This window comes from Squalius cephalus (assembly GCF_949319135.1).
Source record: "Squalius cephalus genome assembly, chromosome: 20".
Taxonomy (NCBI): domain Eukaryota; kingdom Metazoa; phylum Chordata; class Actinopteri; order Cypriniformes; family Leuciscidae; genus Squalius; species Squalius cephalus.
Genome location: NC_137141.1, coordinates 18,118,040 through 18,142,810, shown reverse-complemented (window position 1 = coordinate 18,142,810; position 24,771 = coordinate 18,118,040). Strand labels below are relative to the sequence as shown.

The window sequence follows — 24,771 nt, the reverse complement described above, 5'->3', positions numbered from 1 at the left end:
ATTAAAAAAAATAGATAGGGACTGGATTAAATTTATAGGATTGATTGTATTGTGGAAAACTGTCTCTATAGGTGTCTTTGCGTTAGGTTATCTATAGGTTAGGACTGCATCTGCGCCAGGTTCAAATTACGTGAATAGATTCATAATTTAATGTTTCTATATTCATAATTTTTTAATTTTGAGGGTTACATATTTTTTATATTTATTTGTATTAACAATATGTTATGTTTTATAACATTATATTTTACAAAATTGTGTATTATAATATATATTTATGGTAACACTTTAGTTTAGGGTCCAATTCTCACTATTAACTAGTTGCTTATTAGCATGCATATTACTAGGATATTGACTGTTTATTAGTACTTGTAAAGGACATATTAATGCGTTATTAGTAATTAGGATTTTATTGAGGCAAGTCGTCGTTAATAGTTAGTTAATAGTGAGAATTGGATCCTAGTCTAAAGTGTTACCATAATTATAAAATAGATTCACAATTATTCATTTAGCAGAAGTTTTTATTCAAAGCGAAATGCAAATGAGGAATACAACAAGCGATTCATCTTAAGGAGGCAATGCCACAGGAAATGGTAATAATATGAAGCTTCAAACATTAGTTGTGTCCCAAGTGACGCACTACTGTACATTGTGCACTTACACGCTATGTACTTATACACTATGTACTCAACTGTGTAGTGTATGAATTTTATAAGGTTTTGTCATTAGCTGAGTCTGATCACCCCTCACCTTCTGCTACGTAATTAAAGCTGCGAAAATTGAGTGCATGAAGTGTCCAACATTCCACACTTCGGCTGTGTCTGAAATCAACCCCTATATCTTCAAATAGGGCACTATTTAGGGGACAGCTATTTGTAGTGGTGTCCGAAACCATAGTGGACGCTATCGAGTGCACTCATTCAATCCCATAATGCACCGCAATAACGAGTGTACAACTGATGTACACTCAACGGCTAGAGAATACCCATAATGCACTGTAAGGCTCGTGCCGAATGAATTCCAGTGTCTTGACAGAAGATGGCGTCCGCAGCTGAATCATCCATTCATCCGTTTTCCAAACCGCTGATTAAATGCGGGTCGAACAGAGTTGACAGAGTTCAAGATACCATCAAGATATCTTTCTTCTGCTGAACACAAAAGAATATGGAATAATGAAGTCAATGATACTATCAACTCTTTGGTTACCAACAATCTTTAAAAGATTTTTTGTGTTCAGCCGAAGAAAGAAATGCATACAGGTTTGGAACAACTTAAATGATGACAGCAATTAAATCACTTGATGATGGCAGTTGCTTATCAGTAATCATATTCATGTTCTATATTCGTGAGCATCATGCTCATCTTTGTCATGTCGCTCATAGTCTGTTGCTCACGTTCATCTCAAACCACATATTCACGTTAAAAATGAATGACTTTTGGTAGCTTTGTCGCTGACAATCACTGTCACTGTGAACGATCCATTAATATTCATATATCAAGCCACAGCAAGGGTCTCAATTCCTTCTTTTCACAGTGCTATCTGACCCCGAGAAGGGCCGTCCCAGAAATACACACACACACAGAGATGTGCAAACTGGCATAGCTCGCTCTAGGCTTCGGATTCATCTTCTTGGCAGGTGGAAGGAACGGGATGCTTTGAAGTCTGGCTGCGCACAAACATGAAGACGCACAGACACAGGCGCTGAAACAAGCAGTCTGTCACACACGGGTAGACGACAGTGCACTGGCAGCCATATTACAGGATTAGGAGTGTGTGTGAGATGGGAATGAAAGGGCCAGTGTGAAGCAGGGACAATTGTGACCCGTTTTCAAGTGTGTAGCCTGTGTGTGTGTTTTGCGTCTAGATGATCTTGAGATGTCTAGGTGATATAATGTTGTTGTAGAAGGTCGAAACAGATTGAGAAAGGGTCTGTAAGTGCAGTGTAATTTCTGCATTAAAGCTGTTAATGAGTGTGTGAAATGGGCTTAGCTTATGGAAGGAGGGTGTGTATTTATTGTGTTCTTTTCTCAGAGTGAGGGTGTTTTTCATGGTGCTCTATTTGTGTCGCCATTGGTTACTCTCCTGTGTCCGTTGCCTTGACGACCCTGGGGCGGGGTTTCAGACTGAATATCAGCAGTCGCCTCTCTCCTTTGCTCTTTCTCTTCCCCTGTCTGTCTCTCTCTCTCGTATATGAGCATACACGAGAGACGATTTTAGAAGCCAGAATACTGATGAATTTTTTTGTACGAATGCATGTTTATGTACGCTCAATCGCTCATATCACCCACCTGAATGTGATATGTATATATAGTCTTATTATAGTCAATATTATAAAAAAAAAATTTCAGTTTCTTTTTCAAATCAATATGCTTAGAGTTTTTTATATTTGTGCTTCTTATCAAGCATTTTTTTGTTTGTAATCTTGCTTTTTCCCTACACGTATGAGCCAGCGTGGAACATGCCAGCGCAACGTTACTCGCTACTGTTTTAGCTAATTGCTAGCAAGCAGTTGTAAATGTTGTATTCTATGTGGCATATAAGTGATCTAATAAAGCAAACTAATTTGACATAATGAAATTATATTATTTTATTAGTCATCTTGAATTGAATTTTATTTTTATTTTTTTACATGTATTGCATATCTAATTGTGAATGATTCATACTTGCATATGTTTAACCTTTGTCATTTTTTTTACTATGAATGGCAGACTTCTCTCAGGTGACATATGCCAGACTTCTCCAATCATTTTGTCCGCAAAAACCCATTCTAACAGTTCGCAAGCTCGCAATTAGATCCGCCTCTATGCAAAAAGCAAATGATGAATTAAACCAAGTCACTGCTCTACAGATTTTTTTCATTCTGATGTACATCACAATAAGAACTGTCACTGCTTCTGTTTAATTGTGACTTTTGGAGAAATTTTGATAACTGTGCTTTTTATCCGTGTCATTTTGACCACATAGATGCTAAATTCTATTTCATTGGTTTTGTACATGAGTTTGGCAAGCACTGCCACTTTCACTTGCGATTTGTTCTGCCACTGCCAAATTTGTCCCATTAGAAAAAACTGGGAGCTTGCGGATACAGTGCGGATATCTGTGTAAATGGCCACAATAAGCTGAATTGCTTTTTTCCTTTTCCTTTTCATCAGCAGGGAAAAAAGTAGGTGTAATATCTCATCAATAATAGCGTATCACTGTCATTTGTATATATTGTAATTATAACATTTGATAAACACAAATGTGCTAATCATTTTTAGGTTTCCAAGTCAGTTGTAATTGCAACTTTCTGTTTTGAAAAAACACATTAAACGTGAAATGTAGCCTATGTAGTGGCTTTATCACAAAATGTTCTTTAGCATTTGACAGCAACTGAATCCCTAATCCTGCCTTGATATTGTTTCTACAGGTACATTTGCATGTACTTTTCTGTCTCTGTGCTGACTAACTAGTGAAATTAATCCTCTGATCTCTTAAACTGATTAGCGATTAGCACGCTAACAGTGACAGATCCTGTTCTGATTGTTGTTAGCATGTATGCTAACTCGGACTCCAGCTGTCACTGAGTCACTGCCAGTGTGCTTAATTAAGCAAACTAGATTGATCTGTGACACAGCAGAACACAAGATGACAGGATGGGGAGTCTGACTCACATACTTGTTTAGCTAGGCTATTCTTATAATTATAGCCTGGAGATAAATGTGTGTTTGCATGCATGTGTGTCCACTGAAATGTTTTTGAGGATTAGTGGCCATCATAATAATATTTAACTTTCAAGTTGGGACCATTGGGAAACATCAAAGTGATGTTCCAGGAAATAAAACCCATTATTAGTCAGACAAGCAAATGCAACAGTACTTATTTGAATATGAAATACATTTTCTGGAAATCACAGACTTTTTTTGTACAAAGTTTAGCATATTTAAACTATCTGTTTATATATTACTTTTGCAAGGAATTGCAAGTGCTTTTCAACTTGTATTTTTCTAAAATTAATAAGGCCATATAAGATACATTATTTAGAATTTTGTAAAAGAGAGAATTGTGCCCATTCAAAATGTTATAGACAGCTAAACCTTTAGTTCTGAGAACTTATTTGGGACTTGTGGGACATCAGTGGGACTTATTTGGGACTTGCCACCTGCCACAGGAAGGGGGACTAACTGGTGTTTGCATATTTGTAATCAGCCCTCCCTGAATGTGTGTATGCTTGAATTCAGAAGATTTGCTGTAGAGATGAACTGCCTGAGGTGCATCTCTGTCACGTAGATTCAGCTTTGAAGTGGTGAAGGTGATTGACATGGCTAAGCTTAGTGTGTGTGTGAGTGTGTAATGCAATACTGGTTCAGACCCACAGTGACATATATTGAACATATGATACAAGTGACACCACTCAAAACCTAGACATGGGTTACACACATTTACATGCACATACACCGAACGTCAAACTAGTCAGTAAGATTTCTTAAAGTTTTTGGAGTTTGCATATAAAGCTTACCTAGTCTGTGAAATAGCACCCGTGTAAGTGTTTGGATCGAGGCTGTGAAATTGACAGCTTAGAGAAACTCCTGTGCCAGCACAAGCAAGCAGATGGCATACAGACCCACTGATGGGCACACACATATGGTCACACTCAAAGATATGTCACACGCACACACACATAGAAAAACTGCAGACTTGCATTCACAAATGAATTCTTATTACTATATAAGGCATATATTTAGATTCAACATGCTAGGAGTGGAGCTGGGTTGCATAATTTTTCTATCATCATCAACAACACAACTAGGTTCTGCATTTAATGTCATTCGAGTACCTCAGGTTTTTTGCATTTCTTAAAGGAGAAGTTCACTTTTAAAATGAAAATTCTGTCATCATATACTCACCCTCATGTTGTTTCAAAGCTGTATGAATTTCTTTCTTCTGCTGAACAGAAAGGAAGATATTTAGAAGAATATCAGTAACCAGACAGTTTTTGGGTCCCATTGACTTCCATAGTAGGAAAAAAATATACTATGGAAGTCAATGGGACCCAAAAACTGTCTGGTTACTGATATTCTTCTAAATATCTTCCTTTCTGTTCAGCAGAAGAAAGAAATTCATACAGCTTTGAAACAACATGAGGGTGAGTATATGATGACAGAATTTTCATTTTAAAAGTGAACTTCTCCTTTAACGCCCTCCTTCACTGGACCTTTCCACAGACACAAACCCCTCTGAGTTCATCATTATGCACTGAAATAACCAGCTCTACCAGAGCGTAAAATCGTTTCATTCCCCCCCCCCCCCCCCCTGCATTTTCTTTTTTGCTAATAATTGGGGAAACTTCTTCTCTCTTCACTTTATGAGCTTCTTCATCTGGAAGATCACGGGTGGAAAGTTTAAACAGATTCACATCTGCAGGCCCTGCTGAGGTTGTTAGTGACATGCTGAAGTAATTGATTTGAAAAGATATTCATTAGGAATAGATTTGGTAATCATTTTAATCAGTTTTTGTCTATGATTCATTTTGATTTATAAAAAAAATGTAAACATAGTTTTGTAGGGCGCCCTAGAGCAAAGCCGGCCATATTTGTTTAGTAAAGATCAGTTGCTGTTTAATTTAAGAGGAGAAACATGCTTTTGACCTCCAGAATGCTTACGTTTAACTGGCTAAACCAGCTAACTGGCTAAACCAGCTAACTAGCTAAACTTTTATCCCCTGGAAGTAACATTGATAATAATAAGAAATGTTTCCTGAGCAGCAAATCAGCATTTTAGAACGATTTTTGAAGGTTCGTGTGACACTGAAGACTGGAGTAATGATGCTGCAAATTCAGCTTTGCATCACAGGAATAAATTACATTTTGAAATATATGAAAATAGAAAACTGTTATTTAAAATTGTAATATTATTCCACAATCGGACTGTTTTCACTGTATTTTGGATTAAATAAATGCAGAATTGGTGAGCATAAGAGACTCCTTTAAAAAACATTTCTTCTTAAAAAAAAAAAAAATCTTTTGAAAAAAAGTTTTGAATGGTTATGTAAACATGGTTGTCCCAATCTTTACATAGACAATTCTGTCACTGTGACATAATGGTTAGCAAAAAGCACCATTAGCATTTCAAAACACTTGGGTGGCATCACTATGGCGACAGGAAATTTGATTTGCTGCTGTGACACCGAAGACTGGCCATTTGCAAGAATAAAAGGGCCCACTTTGCGATCGATCCGTTACTCTTAATGTTGCATAAGTGTTTTTCAGGGATCTTATTTATTTTGATACAGCTAACTTGAGCTTAAAAGACAAATACCATGGGCATTCTCTGCATCTTGTTTGTTTACACTTATGGTCTTTTCCGTATATGTCAAGAAGGCTCAAACCATCATATATAAATGCCTTTTAGAAATTTGATCATTTGAATTGTGAGGCCTTGAGTGTGTATTATGCTCTAGTATGTGGAAACAGTGACATTTAGCCTGTGTAACACACTCTGTCCCCTTGTGGTTAAGGAAGGTAATGGTTTCCAGTTTGAACATCTGTCTGTGTGTGTGTGTGTGTGTGTGTGTGTTTCAGGTATATTATACTCATTGGGACAAAATGTCCCCTCAAAGATGACAATATCCGAAATCCTTGTTCTTGTGGGAAAACCGTGTATAAATTATATTATATTATATTATATTATATTATATTATATTATATTATATTATATTATATTATATTATATTATATTATGTTTTTTGAAAACATTGGTTGGGTTAGGGGTTAGAATATACAGTTTGTACAGTTTAAAAATCATTATGTCTGTGGAACGTCCCCATAAAACATGAAAACCAAACGTGTGTGTGTGTGTAATGTGGGCTAACTAGGTTAACATACAGAGCCAGAGAGTTAATGTCACCTGTTATTTCTCAAGAGAGGAGAGGAAGTAATAGAGTGTGACCTGGCTTCATTATAAAGAGAGAAACATCTAAAATATAAAGAGAGAGGGGGAGAATCCACTTTTTTTCCATGTATAATGTGAGACCTGGATTTTTAGATCTCTGTTTAAAGTGGCTGTCAAGATCATGTGATATTTTTATTTTTATTTTCATTTAAACCAAAAAAATGATATGTGACCCTGGATCACAAAACCAGTCATAAGTCGCACGGGTATATTTGTGGCAATAGCCAACAATACATTGTATTGTATACATTGTCGAAATTCTCAATTTTTATTTTATGGTAAAAATCATTAGGATAATAAGTAAAGATCATGTTCCATGAAGATATTTTGTAAATGTATTAAATTTTATTTTTGTGAGTGGATGCAGCTAAAGCGCGAACATAAATGGACAACTTTAAAGGCAATTTTCTCAATATTTAGATTTTTTTTTTTTTTTGCACCATCAGATTCCACATTTTCAAATAGTTGTATCTCGGCCAAATATTGTCCTATCCTAACAAACCATACATCAATGGAAATTTACATAAATTCCAAAAAATTCACCCTTATGACTGGTTTTGTGGTCCAGGGTCACATATTTGGTCAGAATTTGAACAGGTGTCCACTTGCACGTTAAATGACTGTAACACTACTCTAACACAAGTTGACCATTCACCTTTGACTGGATGTGACCTATAAAGGCATGTGTTAGCAAGTTTTCAGTTGAACGTCCAAGCATACAAGCACATAACTTAACACACATAAATTGTAACAATATCACTTACACTGATGAATAAACTGTATAAGGCAAGGCTAAATAGCAGTCCTAATCTAGTTTTTGTTAATGCAATAACATTAGTACAGTAAGTTGGTATGAGCCATCACAGTCATCAAAAATATAGAAAATAACACAAAGTGAAAATAAAGTGGTATTTTGGGTTAAGGTTACAAACATGGTAAATAAACAATACTAATGAACTGTTAATAGGCCTTAAACATATGGATACCGATCCTGGTGAATAGAATGAACATTGTACCTGCTTGCAAATCCTTCCCAGCTAACACACGACGAACCAGTTACATAATTTTATTGGCACTCTTTGGTATTCATGTCTTACTAATTGACACTGTCACTATGTCTTTGCATGTTTGTAATTTCATTCGCTCTTTCAGTATAGTGAGGTGATAGCTTACTCAGTGTGTGCCGCGAGCACATTATAATGACTGACGGGACAGGAAATTCGTTTTTCTGAGGTGTGAGACTTTTTATTTCGTAACAAGTTATGAAGGTAGAATAATGACACTGACATATAGCCTGACAACAGCATCTAATCTGACAGCATATATTGAATCGCACTCTTTAGGCTAATTAAACTGCGTCTAACAAATGCCAATAGCTTTCAAAATAACATTTTTGCATCAGAAAAACATTTAGAACAACGTTTTTCTTTCCATTGTTTCTTAGACTACACACTCCGCGACTGTCTTGAGACCCACTTTTGGGTCATGACCCACCGGTTAAGAAACACTAGAAGCTTTAGACAGATGCTTTGATTGGCTAGTGAGATTCAGAGACATGCCCACAATATAACATTGTATGTTTTGACTACATTAGTTCTCTCTTATTCGATGATTTCATACATTGCACAGAATGTTTTTATCATCTGTATAGAAGGTGGACAGATAAATATATATATATTTTTTTTTTTAAATATGCATACTGTTTTATTGTTTAATAGGAGGACCAAAGTATAATGTAGATCAAGTTTTGTCTGTTATTTCAAATAGGCCTTTATTTTATTTATTATTTATTTTTAGTTAAAAAATATATTTTTCCATTTTCACATTGCTTCAATTTCTCTTTCAAGCCACAAGAGGGCAGTAGAGCACCACTGTAAGTACTAGGATCAGACGTGTGTGGATATTGAAGTACTGTATAACAACTTAGAGAATTGATTTGCATGCATATATGTGCTGTGCAACCTTTAAGCAGTAACATTTGTAAACATTGGTTATTGTCCTCAGTGTTCAGCTGGGAATTTAAAGCTGTTATTTTGCGACTTTTAGGATTTTAATTTTTAAATGATCCCTACACTATTTTTAAATCATCCCTATACTTTGTGTCTCAATGTGAATTTAGGGCAGGGTCCCCACTGAAATTTACAGCAGCTACACGCAAAGGACACACGTTTATCAAATGCCAATCTGACGACACAGGGCCAGCAGGGGACCTGTTTCCACAACTTTAAATTTAGCAAGTTAAAAAAATATATTTATTGATTTAATCAAATCTTTTTGTTTGTAAAGTTGCAAACATTATTTTCTTGAGTTCAGGTTACATGATTATGTTGATGATTACATTAGCTTAATATTATATGTAATTTAACTAAAATTTCTATATTAATTGAATTTAAAAAAATTAAGTTGTAGTAACTTAATAAAATTTTCTTGATAACTTTGGAAATTGGGTATAGTGGATTTCTAGTTACCAGCATGCTTTGCATAGGACTGGATAAGGAGAGTACATTTTGAAATTAAGCGTTATTTTATGTGGGGTTTTTTTTTAGTAAAGGGAATGACCTGTTAGTGTTTAATGTTTTGACAAAGTGTCTGTAATGTTGAAGTTTTTGTGGTTACCATTATGCTGAAGAGAAAAAACATGACACACTATATAGACTTTATTAGCAATGACTGCGCTAATTCCAGTGACACGTTATATCTTACTGGTTCATTGAATATACATGCTAAAGAAGTCAAATTTAACATGTGCTATGATAGCTGTGGATTTTATCTGAAATAGATCAAATTAATTGGTTCCAGGGCTAGTTGGAGCAACTTAAGTTTTTTGAATAATCAACTTAATTTTTTTTATTTTTTTTATTCAATATAGTTTGTTGGTTGGAAATAATTTAATTCGTAGTTGTCATTGTTAAATGGTTGAGTTAATTTTTTATTTTTTATTTTAGGATAACCGTATGTTCCGTATGTTCCCTTTGACAGTGGCCCTGAGCCCCGAGGCCCTACATTTTGCACTGGCTTGTGACTATTGAAATTGCATGGTCTATGTCCAGAACCCTTCATGGTGACTGTCCTGAGCTGTGACATCAAAGGCAGTAGACAGGGGAAAAAAAAAAAATAGTTCCTTTAATGGTTACAAAAAACACATCTAATATAAATAGAATGAAACATTTGTTATTTAGTTGTCTGTGTTTGGGGAAAGAAAAGTTTTTAAAAGAAATTAATATATTCATTCAACATGGATGCATGATTAAATTGGTCACAAGTGAAGTAAAGACATTTGCATAAGACTTAACATATATATGGCCGTGAGTATAGACAGTTGCTAACCAGCAAAACCTGTCCCTCTTCGTAATCTGACAATTCTGTACTGAAGGCATGTTTTGTGGGAGTTCATGGTCCTTATTATTTATTAGGTCTTCCACATATTAATTGGCAGCGTGTTTTCAATGGAAGCTATTGATTTGTTTTGTTTGTCTGATCTGAAAGTAGCTGATTTGATGGGTTCAGCTTGGTTATCTGATCTGACTGGTCCAGCTGTTGTGACTGTTATCACTGGTCAGTTGGAATTGACTGCCTAACTGGTCACTGTTGGTGGAGGTGCGCAGGGGTGCATTTCTGCTTGTGCCTGACTTCAGGGGTCACTGGGTTCAACAACTTAGCACATATGCATCATGGGTAATTCCCCAAGGTGTGATGGGGTGGAAATGGTCCCTTTGTTGATACGGGTGAGCTGGGAATGTGCACACACTGTCCCAAGGGAGGAGGGAAACCGTGACCGCATGAGCACAAGCTTTGCTCAGTGTGCCAATGAATTATGAATCAGCTTTTCAGGAATCATGGACTCTAAAGTGCTGTGATCAGCTCTTATGGTCTAGGAGTTGCACATTTACAACCAATTATTTGGTAGTGGTCATAGTTTTGTTGGATGGTTGGTTGGGCTTTTTAAGAGGCGGGGTACAAAAAAAAGGTTGCTGAGATAGTGTGTGTTTATAAAAACAAAAGCATTAAGTTAAAAACATTGTTCCCAGACAGAGGTAGTATATGTGTTGGGCTTTTTGCCCAGTCTGACTGGTAAATGAACCCTTCTGAGTTGTGTTTGTGGCAGTAACAGTGTATTCAGAGCAAAGGGAACTGAGCCAGGCTGAGAGTGAGCCAAAACAGACCCCTTGCTCAGTCTGACTGGGACATTAAGACAATGTAAAGCAGTATTGTAGTAAAAGAGATTTTTTTTTTTTTTTACCCCATGGTACCTCTTTCAAATAGAGACATTGATGCAAATTAGTACAAATCACAAACATAAGATGATGGTCACAAAATGGTATAACTGATTTTCAGTTAAACATATTACTGTATCAATGAATACCACTCAAGACTTTTATTAAATTGAAAGAGATTTATATAATTGGTCTGCAAACAAATAGTATTAATCACTTTATTTAATAATTTACCAATTGTATTCATTAGCCTGGAAATCCAGACCTAAATCTAAAAGATTAATGGTCTGGCGTTGACTAATGAAATCGGTCAGCTCAAGGGGCGGCACCAAGCATGCATTTGAAAATCTCACTGCACGCAATTGGATAACAAGCCAAGTCTAATTTGTTCATTGTAGCGGCCAAAGCCGTTTCAAACAACTGGTATTCATCCATAGCCATCTTGCAATGTTTACTAATGACTTCGACGTCACAGCGCTGTCGTCATCTGTTTAGCTCGCTTCTGGCCCGCCTATATCAGATAACCCGATGTGATTGGTGCAGCTCAGATCGAGGGGCATATTTAATGAGCATCATTACTCGACACCAGAGTAACTCGCTGAGCAAATTCAACTTGTGCTCTCGCGAGAACTCTGGATTACCAGGGTAGGTATTCATTAAATAGAAAGTGAAAAATCTTAGTAAAGACAATATAAATTACACATTCATTTTATACCTTGTCCTGTTTATTGTTTTCGAATAATTCATATCAGATGAATATAACACATGATGAGTTAATGAGCTGCAGCGTGTTAAGACCAAAATTATATAGGCCTATGCTTAATTATAGGGTGAATATTTATTGTTCAAATGAAAACTCATAACTTATTCACCCTCATGTCATTCCAAACCTGTATGACTTTTCTTTGTGGAGCACAAAAGACCTAAGGTAGAGTTTCCATATATTATTTTGCACTTGCTTACATTTCATTGAAAAGAGCAATATGACCATTCTGCCTAACATTTCCTTTGGCGTTCCATGGAAGAAAAAAAGTCATAGTTTATAATGAAGTGAAGGTGAGTAAATGATGACAGAATTATTATTTTTGAGTGAACTTTCCCTTAAAGACATTACCACATGTTTAGCATGTAGTTAAACAATGCATGTCATTCAATAGAGTGAAATTGATTGGCCTTTTTGGTCTTTTTTATTCTTTCCTTCTGTCACGCACACATTAAGTGCAGGGTGTTTTGTACAGGCAGTGAATGAGGCAGTCTTGGAGTTGCCGAGGACCCTGCTGCACTCAGGTGGCTGATAACGCAGGCGAAAACCAACATGGCTGCCGTCATTCCATACTCAGAATGTCAATGACATCAGAGAGAAGCTGAGAGCTGTCAACCGTGTGTGAACCACGGTGTTTTTTTTCTCACTTGTGTTCATTCATCTCTCATGTTTCCCCATGGGGAAGACACTGGGCTTTATGGCCACACCGATTTCTGCTGGCCTTGAACCATGAATTCACCCCAAATCCCAAATAAATATGATCTAAATATAATGATGCATTACCAATGCACAAAATATTGTCCACATGTCTAAGTGTGTGTGCATATACAACTAGTTTTAATATGCAAAAATATACCTCTTTTTCCATTTTGTGTGGGTCAACCGTTAACATAATGGGGTTGGAGTAGTAGTGGTACCCTCCCTCACATCGAATTATGTGTGTGTGTGCGTGTGTGTGAGCGAGAGTGATCGCACATGCATGAGCTAAATTGTGCGACACCCCTCCCCTACAACCACCATGCACACTCACACACACACACACACACGGTGCTGGTGGGTGGCTACATATATGCGCATATATTCACACTCACACACACTGATGTTGGTTGTCGCGTACACGGTTCAGGTAGGACCGTTTGGGGACGGCTGAGAAGAGAACGTGGTTTCCGTAGTAACCACCCCAGCTGCCCTCCTCCACCCCTCTCTCGCTTTCTTTCTCTCCTTCAGTCGTTCACTGGTGCCTGGTGATGTTGGTGTCCCCATCCATCTCTCTTTCTCTCTCCCACCCTCTTTCTTTCTTTCTTTTCCTGTATCTTCTTCTCTCTGGATATGGTTCCTTGAACTGCCAATGATAAAGGCTGGAGGCAAGCAAACGGAGTAGTCGATTTTTTTTTCTTTTTTTTTTTCTGGATGGGATCTTTCTCTTCCACTTGGAGGGATTTTTTGGGAGTATTTTAGGGAATTGGAAATCTTCTGTATTCTGAACGTTTATCTCAGTGTATTTGTGTGAGTGTGTATGTATGGTTGCTGTGGGGACGTGGCTGATGCTTGATAATGGCTCATGCAGCGTCTCAGATTAAGAAGAATAAAGATGTGGATATTAATGCACTGGAGGATGAAAAGGAAAAGAAGAGGAAGAGCAAGAAACAACTACGGGAACAAAAGAAAAAGGTACCAGGAATACACCCACACACATACATGTTATTACAGGGAGATTGATTGGGTTTGTGGGACGACAACATCTCGCCTGTTACTGCCAGTGAGTTTAAGCGTGTGTGTGTGTGTATGTGTGAGTGTGTTAAATCTGTGCTGCAGTGCCAAGGTTACACTTAACATTTACCGCTCGCCTTCACATAAACGCACACATATGTCCCATAAACAACCAGCCGTGATGTGTGTGTGTGTGTGTGTTTGTGTGTTCGTCCTCTTATGCGTTCAGGTTAAAAATGAGAGCATCACACTGCAGCATGTTCTGAGAGATTTTACTGTCCTCTGAAACGTGTGTGTGTGTGTGCATGCACACAGACACTCGTGTATTATACATCACATACTGATTTATTGATGTTTGTTCTGAAGAGTGATGGAATGAAGAATGCAGATGTGAACCGTGCTAACTGTCTATCATTTCATATTATAGAGACACAACACACATACACACAGCCTATATCCACCACACCCAGACAGATCTTCTTCAGCAGTATCTCTGCGATTCCTATTTGTTGTTTTGTGGCTGCTGTGTAATTTTAAACTGGAGTGTGTTTTGTGATGTGGTTTGTGACCTGAAGGATCCTTGTGTTAGCGATGAGTGGCTGCCTCCTGCCTCCTTTAACATGTGTCTTACCTGTGATCAACACACCGAGCTATGCTCACATCTGTTGACCTTTTCTGTTTTATGTGTGTGTGTGTGAGAAACAGAGTTTCACCCTCTGCTAATGTACCAGAATTTGTTACACCAACAAAGCATTGAAATACTGAAAAATTTAAAAGGTTTGAGAGAGAGAATTGACATTCGACAATATCAATGTATTTTTTTATTTAAAATTATTGTTAGACCAGTTTGTTTTATTTTATGTGAAGTATTTTTTTTCTTTTGTTGGTTTAAGTTTTCATTGTATTTAATTTGACTATTTTCATAATCATTACTGACACCCTACTATTTTTTATTTTCTTACAGTATATTTTATTATTTTATTTTATTTAATTTTATCTTTTCCATTACCATTGCTATCACTATTTATTTATTCTTTCTTTCTTTCTTTCTTTCTTTCTTTCTTTCTTTCTTTCTTTCTTTCTTTCTTTCTTTCTTTCTTTCTTTCTTTCTTTCTTTCTTTCTTTCTTTCTTTCTTTTGGTCTTTTTCTATTGATGCTTTGGCAAAATTGTATGCAAACAGCCATGCCAATCAAATACATTGAAAGATAAATTATGAGAGAAAGATAGTGTTTTATAGATAATAATACATAATAACATTGGAAAAAGGAATTTTATCTCATCTTATTTTCTAGAATTAAGAATGTATCAGGAGGTTGAGTGATGAAATGAAAGTATGAGAGAAAATAGAGGACAGTGTTTCTCTATACGTATGATTGAAAAACAGAGAGACATCATAAAGATGGATGTTAATCTGTGTCGCACTCTTGCATAGAGGAGGTAATTGCCTTGGCATTGTGGGACAGACACACACATGTGCTTTTTCACACACACACAGACACACACGCACGCACACACACACACACACACAAGTACATCACATGCATCTAATAGGAGAGCAATTAGGAAGTCTAGTTTGCCAAAGATAGTTGTTTTTTTTATGTGGGGTTCTGGATGGTTATTTTGTCTGCTTATACAATCAGGGTATCCCAGTACCTCTACTATAAAACATTCAGTGGTAATACCATGCTTTTTTGGATATGTACTGTATCATGGCAATACCCAAAATTGGCAACCAAATGTGTAATGATTGAAGAATTGACCATTGAAAGACCCATTGAGCAAGCTTTAATTTTAATATTCAAGAACATGTGTCACCCTCGGTGTCTATGGTGGATGTGGCCCTGGTAATACCATGGTGTATGAATATGGTATTATCATTTAGTACAGTAGTATATATCAAATTGATTCACTTTTATTCCTCATAGAGTGGGATTCTCTGTTTATTTCAGATCTCATGTTTTAAAGCGGTGTCACACAACGTAGATTTCTGCATCCCAGGTTATGCTGAGGGTTGCCGTGGGAACAGGGAACATCTGTTGTGCTTTGGGAGTCAGGCCGTCTGAGTGTCACTGACCTGATCTCAGATCAGTCCACAGGGTGTTGTTGTGAAAGGCCTCATCTCTCAGGGGTCAAAGTTGGTGTACATTTCACAAAGTGCTATAACAACTTGCATGTGCATGCCTGAATTATTATTATTTTTTATTCAGGTGTCTGTTTAGAATGACTTGAAACAACAATCTGTTACATGAAGGTGTCGCTGTGGTCTTAGAACTTCATCCTCCTCTTTGAACGCGTCTTCATCTTATATTACAGAAATGGACAGAGATAGTGAATGTAAAATAACAGAGAGAGGTAGAGGCAGAGATACCAGCTGATTGCCATTGGCAGAGGTCATATGAAGGTTAGATGTTATACTTGTGTGCTCCGGGACAGTGAATCCTGATATAGAACTCACTCATGAAGAAGTGAAGCTGCTGGATCCTCCAGGACATTTGAATCAAGTTTGAGCTCAATTCACTGACCAGTTGTTGATATTCACAATTGTCTTTGAGCAGATGATCATTGAGAAAAGTTCAGTTTAAGAGATGGGGCATTCCTTCTGTTAGGGGAAGAACAGATAACAGAGGGCAATAGATAAAGATAATTTCTTTTTTACTTTTTTGTTTCAGCTGAAAAATATCAGCTTACAGTTCAAATCTAAAAAATATAGTTCATATAGTTCATTTACATTGCGTCTTCTTTGATTAAACTTCATAATACATGTTTTGTTATTTCTCTTAGATCATATACATTGCACAGGAAAAGGAAAAAAGTTGCTGTATGGATTTTAATAAGCAAATGCTTTAGAGTCTATGATTGGATCATTATTGCTGTGTTTATTATGTTTCTAGCATGTAATATACTGGCAACAGTTCTTCTAACACTAATTGATGGAGTGTGTAGTTTTTCATTTCTTAAACAAAAATGTAGGCATCTCATTTGCATTTAAAGGGACAGGCTTGTGAAAATGGCATTATACCTCCCCTTTTAAGAGTGCATACATTTTTGTTCAATGCCTGCACCCACTTTAGCTATAGGGCATCTGTGACCATTTTAAGAGAAAAAAACCTGCACAATTTTTTTTATTTTTTTTGTGTAGTCAAAAAGAACTTATGAAATAAAATGTCAGTCATTTTAACGCCTAAACAAAGTTTGATATTATTACTTTCATTTTATATCTTTCTAACTTTATAAAGATGCCTGTATATCATGAGATTAATCATGTTTAATTAATCAGTTAAATTTTTTTTTTGCATAATAGGATTATATTATTGTAAATGTATATGTTTAAAAACATAGTTAATTAAAATTTTTTTACAAATTGTTTACATTTTCTGAAAAATTATCTAAACAAGTTTCTGTATCTTTTTATTAATAGTTGTTAACTATTTTCATTGATCTTGTCATGGCTGGAACAGACTGGGTTTTTGTGAATAGTAAAAATAATGTAAGAGTTTCATATGCATTGTGTGTGTGTGTGCATATGCTGTATATATATATATATATATATATATATATATATGTATGTGTGTGTGTGTGTGTGTGTGTGTGTGTATGTATGTGTGTGTATATATATAATGTTTTGTGAAAGATTATCAAAACAATTTTCTTTTATAATTAACAGCTGTTAACTGTATTTTTTGGTACAGACTGTATTTTCTAATGATGCAATTACTATATATATATTTTTTTTTTCAGTGGTAAAAACTAAATGAATGAAAAACTGCACTGGGCAGTGAGAGGTCAGAGGAGTTAAATACTTTTTTGGGGTTTGTCCCTGGTGAGTACTCATGCCTTGTGGAGCCCCTACAGCAGAATATACAGTCACGTATGTGCATGTGGCAGGACAGTGTGATGAATGAGCTTCGCTCCACTCCATTAATGAGAGAAGCCGTGTAATAGTGTCTCTCTCTCTCTCGCTCACACACACAAACATGAAGAAGGAATGGTGTGGGGGAGGGGAAGGGGGTGATAGAGAGCAGCGCATGAGAGAGACACACACATCGAGGGGGAGATGAAGAGGGTGATTTTGTTGGAGAGGTGGAGAAGGGCCCGTTATCCATCTATTCAGATGCTTTGTTCTTCTCTGTGATCATGTGATCATCAATTATGGCCTAGATCACTGTGTCTTTCACACCCTCTTTCTCCCTCTCTCACGCTTTGTTACCATATATGCTTGCCTGTAAATGCAAGTGTGTGTTGCAGTATTCAGGCATTTCAGGATGTACTATGTCTGTCGCAGTTATAAGATTGTTTTTCATTCGTTTAAAGCAGATCCACATCAACAAATAACTGCATTTGTGATTGTAATTGAGAGGTGGATAGTGCCAGGACTTTTTGTCTATTATTCATTCAGTGAAACATGAGTAGCAGATGTTTAAGTTGTCCAGGGTAGGAGAGAACAGGTGTAAACAAGTATATTTATGGTAATAATCGTGTGTGTGTGTGTGTGTGTTTGCTTACATTGTGGGTACCAAATGTATCCACATGGACAGTAAAAATTGACGTTCCAATGAGGAAAATGGCTTAATTGCAGAAATGTTTGTGTGAGGGTATGTCTATTGGATAGAAGTCAACAGAAATCCATGGGTCAGTGGGCTTTTATGAAAATGGGCTTTATATTTTTCTATAAAGCTATAAACAACATATTTTACATTTGTATCACTTGACATTTCCTCAAGTGTTTGTGTTGGTCTATGAGCTGTATCAGTTGTCTGTTAAAGGTTGATACATGCTTGAGGCTCCATATAGAGCGTCAGTTCCCAGCTGAGAACACTGTGTGTCAGAGGACACATCACACACTCATGCACAACCGTACCTCCTTACTTACAGCCATATTTCCTCAAGAGTCAAATGTAAAATACAAATGAAAATGAGAAAAAAATATATTGAATAGAAAACAGTTTTTTTAATTTGTTATAATATATTACTGTTTTTACTGTATTTTTGATCAAATTAATGCAGTCTTTTGAATGGTAGTGTATATAATTTAACGGATTTGACTTTTTGCGCTGTAAAAGGTTTTACTCCTAAAGAAGTGATTTGTACTTTAAAAAAATATTAAAATAATGTACATATGAGATAAGACAGTCAGTAGTCTAGAAAAAGTTTGGGAGCTGCCATGTTGAGATTAGGGATGTAACGGAATTAAAAATATCACGATTATAGTGACCAAAATTATCACGATCATCAATATTATCACGGTTTTGTTAAAAATAGATGAAAATGTTCAAAAAGAACAGATATGCACTCTTAAAACATTTCAACAAGTTTTATATTTGGAAATCATCAAACCACAAATAAAATTAGCAGTTCTATGCACTTTTTTTTAAGCATACACATAAAATGATATGTCCGTCGTCAACAGTGCACCGCGGACGCACTCTCTCGTTTCATTAAAATGCTATTATAAATGAGGTTAGTGGATAATTCAGATAATAAATTTGGATAAATTTTGTTATTTTAATGAAAATTTCCACATTGCTCTTTGTATTGTTATAAAATACATTGATGAAAAACAAATTGATTTATTTACATATACTATAAAATGAAAATACAGTTATTTTAAATGTATAGCGCAGCTTTTTCATGAGGGAACAAAATTTGATAGATACGCATCTAGCTGAGGTAAATTAAACGCAATACTCACGTATCCTTGCTCGATAAAGAATGAGACGACACAACGCTGTAACAACCTTCACCACACAACGTAGTTATAGCAACCTTTTTGCCCATGTTGTTAAAACGTTGTTAGAAGGTTGGGTACGTTGTGCCAACGTTCTGTGTTTGCTGGGTTTCCATTCACTTTAACGACTTAAATATCCATTTGTACCTCACATGAAGCTATCAAATGGCTTCAGAAGTCTTGGAATATAGTGAACAAAAACAATATAGCTTTACAATATTTTGTATATCTTTAGTGGGACTTAACAATAACAAAGAATAGTACATACAATATCGGACATCTCTGAGAAAATGCAGCCGCGCAGGAGGATTTTGGGGGATTTTTGGGGCTTTCCGCCATGTCTTCTTGTACACAAAAACAACGTTGCATGCTGTGGCTGTCAGACTGATGCTGCCTGGACAGGATTCACTGCGAGTTTTCAAAATCGCGATAATCGAACACGGTTTCCGTGATAATTAAATTTTAAACGATAATACTAACCGTGAGGACATTTTATCGTGGTATATCGTGAAACCGGTAAGCGTTCCATCCCTAGTTGAGATCACACTGACTAGGCAGATACTTTCTGTGTACTGTACAGTGTGTTTGCCTGGCTGCTAATGCATCCCAGTTTTTTTTTTTACAGTAACAAAAAAGTACCTATATATTGATGTATTAAAAAGCACACATAAAAAGCTGTTCAGGAACTTGGAACACTACTGAGTGTTGATTCAAACTATCATTGGAATCAAACAAACAGATTCACTAAATGAGTGCTAGTTAATAGATGTTTCAGACTTTCAAATAGTGCAGAAACTCAGTCATGAGTTTTTAATTGAACAAAGTCTTTTGTTACATTATTCATAATTTAAAAGGCTGATGTGATAATTCTTTCTTTCTTTCTTTCTTTCTTTTGCTCTTTCTTTCTTTCTTTTGTTCGTTCTTTTATACTTCATGTCTTTCTCTGTGACGCATTATTCAGGAAATTCCCACATTTCCATTTTCGAATTATATCCAGCTACTGTTAATTCTTATGTCATGTTCAATATAGATCATATTAAGGGTGTATGACATGAAGCTGTGTGTCTGTGAGTGAGTGAGTGAGTGAGTGAGTGAGTGAGTGAGTGAGTGAGTGAGTGAGTGAGTGAGTGAGTGAGTGAGTGATTTCTTAAAAGATGTGTGCGTGTGAGAATCATGTGATCAGAAATTAGGTTGCCCTTCTCACAGTATATTATAGCTTCTAGTCAACACCATGAAAGTCTCCCTGTGTGAGTGAGCGTTTGTATTTGAGTAGTCAACATGCTTACACAACATGTTTGTAAGTGAGTTCACTGCTAACCTTAGAAATATGTTCTTCAGTTTATATGTCTGTAGGGGTGGAGTACCTTTGTATGTATACTAACACTCCATGTTATGTTAATGATCTGTCTGCTTTCTTTAGTATACGTACAGTACCATTCAAAAGTTAAGGGTTGGTTTTGAAAGAAGTATTTTATGCTCAACAAGGCTGCATTTATTTAATCAAAAATACAGTAAAAACAGTAATATTGTGTAAAATAATAGAACTGAACATTTCTGTTTTCTATAATATATAATTATACATTATAGATATATATAATATAATCTATATTAATATATGCTCAAGGGACATTTCTTATTATTATGGTCTACAATTTTTAGAAGTTGTCTGCTTCAGAGATAAAATGTGTTATTTATTGTGTATTTTGTTGTGCTGAATTCAAATATGACAATTAAAACAACTGAATGGCTACTGTTTCCAAGATATTTAAGTTTTTACATTTTAAGCCTGTGTATTGTGTAGATATTACTTTTCACCTGTCCTGTTTGTGTAACACTTTAAAAACCAGCAAAATGGTTATATGTATCAAATTTATTATGAAACAAAAGGCAAAAAACTGGCTTGTCTCTTGTATTCATTAAATGGAGCATCTCTTGTCACTGTCCAGCAATAGTCTGCAAGCATTGATGGGCTCCATTTGCTCCATTTGAAGTTATCTGCACTGCTCATATAAGTATGAGGCATCTCTGCTCACTGGCTATACAGAAATGTCCCTTTGCAAAATCAAAGCCCTGCAGAGTTTAGCTTTAACCCAAATGAAAAAACACCTGATCAATCTCATCAAGTCCGCAGGTTTATTTGAAAACTACAGGTGTGTGTGTTGGAGCAGGTTGGAACTAAACTCTGCAGGGCTGCACTGTAAAAAATAAAAACGGAAAATGTACTGGTAATTTTCTACCAGGATATTATCCAGTAATTTTATGGAATTTTCTGTTAATCCTTAAAACACAACCCTAATGCAAAGCGTAATTCAAAATACAGGTAAAACACCTGTAAAATACCAATACGGAAAAGTACTGTCCAAATTAGGGGTGGGAATCTTCAGGCATCTCATGATCCAATCCGATTCCGATTCTGGGAGTCACGATCCGATACCAAAACAATTCTTGATCTACTTTTTACCGACTTGAAAATCATAAAATCATATCTTTTTGAATTATATATATATATATATATATATATATATATATATATATATATATATATATATATATATATATATATATATTTTTTTTTTTTTTTTTTTTTTTAAGTACTTAATTTAAAAAATTACAAATTTAAACATTTGATTGTTAAAAATAACTAATATACTTCAAAACATAAATTTTTGCGTTCTTTTATACTTTTCTTTATACTTTTCTACTTTCTCTGTGACGCATTATTCAGGAAATTCCCACATTTCCATTTTGGAATTATATCCAGCTGTTAATTCTTATGTCATGTTCAATATAGATAATATTAAGGATGTATTGCAAATGTAAACATTTGTTTGTTAAAAATAACTAATATACTTCAAAACATAAAACATATTTGACTGGATCTATGAATAAATCTATGAATAATTCTTTGTTCCTCTTAATTATTTCCTACTTGCTTTTAAGTCATTTCTGGTTTAAATTGAGATCCCTTCCCTTATTACTGACTTTTCCTCCGCCATTCAGTCAAAAATAAAAAGTTTAAAGTACAGCATTTATTTGAAATAGAAATCGATTTCTTTCAGAAAATCACGACAGATTGTTACTGTAAATATTTCTCTTGCTCTTTCTGTCAATCTTATTGTGTTCATTCTCTCTGCACTTTAATTCTTTTAAGAACACTTTTGCTTCTATCCTGTAAATGCCAGTCAAAGGTACTCTGTCTGATAATGGTCTATTACCCAGCAGCTCTCTATTGATCGTGTTCAGAGTGTTGTTATATCAGCTCTGGTACATTCTCAGGGCAGCAGCCAGACTGTCTGCCCTTATAAAACTCCTTTACTGTAAACTCAACAGAGATGCGTGTGTCTTTGAAAGGTTATATATCTTTTTAAAGTTTTATGGTGAGCTGGCAGGTCCTCATAGCTTTAAGTTGTTTGATATAACTTGTAATGTCAATATAACAAGTTCTGGTTTGGTTTAAATTTAAACAATTTAGGTAACACTTAACAAGAATGTCTAATTTGTTCATAAAAATGTTGCAATTGTTCATTGTTTATTCATGCTATTTCAAAGTTATCAAAGTTGTTTCACGAGCTCCGCGGTAGACTTCTACTTGACAGTCAAAGCATCATTACGTCATGAAAGCGTGGACTCGGAATGGTTTTCGTGAGAAATTTCTTACAAACTTCACTTTCCCATGCGTGTCTCGTCATATCTGTAAAATAAGAAAAGTTTCTCCGGCTACTTTGATGCGTGTGTGGTGTGGGAGTGCCATAGGTTTGTTGTTACAACGTCTGAAAAAGGTTGACATGTAGCACATTACTTCTCAAACCTCTGGGGAATCACTTGCTTAAAAAAAAAAAGCCAAACAGAGGAGAGTCTGCTGGCAAAAAGAGAACGTGACAGAGCTCATAATAAAACAAGAATCAACATTGGCTTGGTGTGTCAGAGATGCTGAGAACTGAGGGATTTGAAATGTTGTAAAAGTGACGCAGAGATGGCGTTTTTATTATTCAGCGGGTGAGTAAGGTATTTTACTGAACAGATAAATTGCCATATGCAGCATTCTAACAGAGTTCACTGTAAAGCATTGAAGGGTCATTTCATTATGGGTTGTTGAAGCGCTGTGCTGGATTTATTTTCAAGAGAGATTAATGCATATAGCTTCAGTACCATCTTCAGGTAATGCTTGAGATCCTTTCCATCTAAACTGGTTATCTCTTAAAGGCAGAGTATGTAAGTTTCGCCACTAGAGGTCGCTTATTCAAAACAAAATGAGCATGGAATCATGGGAGTTGTCGTCTTCACCTCCACAGCCGATGGAAAGCAATCCGAAGGGACTCAGGCAGAAATCAAGTTCATGAGTGAGCTAATGTATTAAAGTTTCATTAACGTTATTGTGTGGTGTGAAGCAAAGCGTTCATTCAATGGCTGCTATGAGACACTTGTTGCACATTGTAGTAAGCCTGATCGATTTCTGATTATGCTATATTAGCCACTTCACAAAGTTGTGTTGTCTCTGAGGCACGGTACAAGCATGTTATTCGCTGTAAATCAAGAAAAGGAGAGATTCAAACAATAAGACTAACGGGATTGTGCTATATAACAATGAATCGTTTTCTGTCAATAAAACATATAATATTAAAGTATCTTTGGTGTTTCCATGGTTTCTATGGAAGTAAAACTGGAAATCAAGGGTAGCGTGGATATGGCGTCATTGAAAGTCGACGCAATGACTTGGGCTGTTACACTGGTTAAAATAGCTGATTACTCTGGATTTAAACATTGTTGGAAACATTTAAGATAATGCAAGTACACTAGTCAACAAAATATATAGCACTGTTTTAGTGTTTTTGGGATATTTTAATCCAACAATCTTATCTTACATATTGTGCCTTTATTGTGCTGATACCATATCCTTGTTTTACTGTTTGTTTTGTTTGGTTCTACGTTACTGTGCTTTTATTTATTTTCTTTTTCTTGGATAGCTCTGCTATGTTGAAATGTGCTTTATAAATAAAATTTTCTTACTTACTTACTTTAAGCCTATTAGTAAATGTTTTATGAGCAGTAGGATAATCTCTCTCTCTCTTTTAGTTATGAGAATGAACCAAAACAATATACAACAAAAACAATGTTCTTCCGCAAAATGCATGCAGTTTTGTTTTTTAACCGCTAAAGGGATCAAAAGTTACATAGTACTTTAATAAATGGTATCTTTATTGTAAAGTGTTTCCACAATTTAATAATTTTAATTGATGATTTTATATATATATAAAATATAGATCTATATAGAAAATATAGATATATATAGATCTGCATCATCTCTTGCATGCAATAATTTAGACTTGTCCCTCAGTTCATTAACACAAAGGAAAAATGTGTGTCATTCAATTCAGGCTTTGCAGAACGACCATTAGCTTAAGGAGGAAAGCGAGTGACTGATGCAATATC

General features: G+C 35.6%; 1 protein-coding gene across 5 annotated transcripts in view; it reads left to right on the top strand.

The window, feature by feature from the left end:
• Positions 1 to 13,341: 13,341 nt before the first annotated feature.
• The window catches only part of ank3a (ankyrin 3a), a 102,623-nt gene continuing 91,193 nt past the window's right edge, over positions 13,342 to 24,771 (top strand). For 4 of the 5 annotated variants that reach the window (XM_079854033.1, XM_079854032.1, XM_079854031.1 and 1 more), the window contains exon 1: positions 13,345 to 13,576. In XM_079854033.1, coding sequence (XP_079710159.1) covers positions 13,460 to 13,576 — 117 coding nt within the window. In that variant the 5' untranslated portion in view covers positions 13,345 to 13,459. Of the gene's footprint in view, positions 13,577 to 24,771 lie in introns of all 5 variants that reach the window. The other variant, XM_079854029.1, reaches the window with a different exon arrangement.